The 2500-nt window shown below is 34.9% G+C and overlaps 2 protein-coding genes across 2 annotated transcripts in view; one reads left to right on the top strand and one right to left on the bottom strand.

Annotated features, from left to right (window-relative positions):
* Nucleotides 1–783, bottom strand: part of LOC125035245 — a 1264-nt gene extending 481 nt beyond the window's left edge. Inside the window, exons 1-2 of the mRNA XM_047627514.1 lie at nt 500–783; nt 50–154 (exon numbers count right to left, since the gene is read on the bottom strand). Coding sequence (XP_047483470.1) covers nt 50–154; nt 500–665 — 271 coding nt within the window. The 5' untranslated portion in view covers nt 666–783. The remainder of the gene's footprint in view (nt 1–49; nt 155–499) is intronic.
* LOC125035172 (low-density lipoprotein receptor-related protein 4-like) overlaps nt 1–2500 on the top strand; it is a 178386-nt gene that overhangs the window by 71390 nt on the left and 104496 nt on the right. The window lies entirely within an intron of this gene.

Genomic DNA, 2500 nt, shown 5'->3' with positions numbered 1-2500 from the left:
GTAGAAATCAGCCATGCACACGATGGGGAATTATAGTGAAAAAACTCACCTGAGAGTTGACGGCTGCAAGTACGAATCTGCTGTTTAAAACCACGCACATTCCTGGCACAATCGCTGCAGGTATCAGCATCTTCGGCTGCCCCACACAGTGAATCTACAGAAGGATTAGGCTTTTAGCTGTAAACTGCACGGTTGTTTTTACACAGCATTTCCAGGTGTAAAAAGGCATTGGGATAATTGGGGCGTTGTTTACACATGCATGGGTAAAGCTTGCGGGTTATTTGGAGTCACCAGGAAGAACTACACGACAATGGAGAGTATTGAGACAAATGAACATCTTCAGGCCAATACACAAAGGAAGAGTCTCTTCAGAAGTACAAAAGCGGCGAAGGAGTTAGCACAAATACATGGGTAAAGCACGCGAGCTATTCTCAGCCACCAACGGGAGATAACAGACGAGGTGGATATTCTTTGAACAATTGAATTCTTGTTTCCATACCAATGCACAAGCCACGTCGATCCCGACCCCGTCCCCCAGGGCCTCCTCCACGACCATTGCGCTTATGACCACCGGCTTCCTCCATCATGGTCGCCACCAAAAGCACCACCACGACAAGAGTAACGACCGCCTTCATTGCGGAGAAACGAATCTGAAATGGATACATGCGTCAAAGATTTCAGGCGATGTCCTTCCATTTAAATTACACGGATCCCTCAAGTAAAGAAGGAGAGGAATAATAATAATAATAATAATAATAATAATAATAATAATAATAATAATAATAATAATAATAATAATAAGAAGAAGAAGAAGAAGAAAAATAATAAAAATAGGAAAATCAAGAAGAAAAAAGAATCAACGACTGCCCTAACTATAGTCGCTCAAGACTTACACGATCGGTCGGGAAAGATTGATGGAAGTCAGACGCTTTGCCTTCGTTTCGTCTTATATACCGCTCAGCTAATGTTCTCTGCTCTGTGTCTCCTTCCGCGTTTTCCCACTTGGCAGCTTTTGCGGAACATGACTAGGAAGAGGAAATAAAAAAAAGTATAGGCACACACACACACACACACACATACACACACACACACACACACACACACACATATATATGCATATGTATATACACACACACACACACACATATATATATGTATATATATGTATATATATATATATATATATGCATATGCATATGTACACACACACACACACACACATATATATATATGCATATGTATACACACACACACATATATATATGTATATATATGTATATATATATATATATATATATATATATATATATATATGCATATGCATATGTACACACACACACACACACACACACACACACACACACATACATACATACATACATACATACACACACACACACACACACACACACACACACACACACACACATATATATGCATACGTATACACACACACACATATATATGTATATATATGTATATATATGCATATGTATATGCACACACACACACACACACACATATATATATATATATATATATGCATATGTAAACACACACACACACACACACACACACACACACACACACACATATATATATATATATATATATATATATATATATATATATATATCCCAATGCCGTCGGGGAAAATGAACAAAAAATGGGGAAAATGCTGTGCCCATTTTCTATATTTTTTGTGAAATGTCTGCTCATAGATGGCTTTGCTAGTGCTTAGCCACAAAGGAGTCAATTAATAGACCTTGTGACCATACGTGATTTGAATTGGCGAGAAAAACGTGTTTTTTACTAGTGCTATGGATATCGATGGTGTTATTTTTATTATAAACATTATAATTATTATAATGTTTTTTAATATTAGTAACAGCAAAATAAGATAATGTAAAATATTTCGTAAATCAAAGAAAAGGGTGAACGGGCGAGACGGGCAGTACTCCTAACTGGCTCATTGGTGACTTAGTACAAGTATAGCCATCTATGTGTGAAAACAATCAAACAAGTACTAACAGTGGGCATAGCACGTGTCTACCCGTCGTACCCGTCGGCAAGGGGTTAAATATATATATATATATATATATGCATATGTATACACACACACACACACACACACACACACACACACATATATATATATGTATGTATGTATACATATGTACACACACACACATATATATGTGTGTGTGTATATGTATACATATATGCTATATATATGTATGCATATATACACAAATATACTATATATATGTGTATATATACATATATATACACATACATATATATAATTATATATATATATGTGTGTGTGTGTGCACATATATGTATGTAAGTATATGTATATTTATGCTTATATATATCATATATATGTATATATAAACATACATATATATGTATTATATTCACACACATACTACACACACATACACACAAATGTATGTGTGTGTGTCTGTGTATATTATATATATATATATAAATATAT

The sequence above is a fragment of the Penaeus chinensis genome, chromosome 2 (assembly GCF_019202785.1).
Source record: "Penaeus chinensis breed Huanghai No. 1 chromosome 2, ASM1920278v2, whole genome shotgun sequence".
Classification (NCBI taxonomy): Eukaryota; Metazoa; Arthropoda; class Malacostraca; order Decapoda; family Penaeidae; genus Penaeus; species Penaeus chinensis.
The sequence above is the reverse complement of the archived record's forward strand: the minus strand, read 5'-3'. Positions and strand labels throughout refer to the sequence as shown.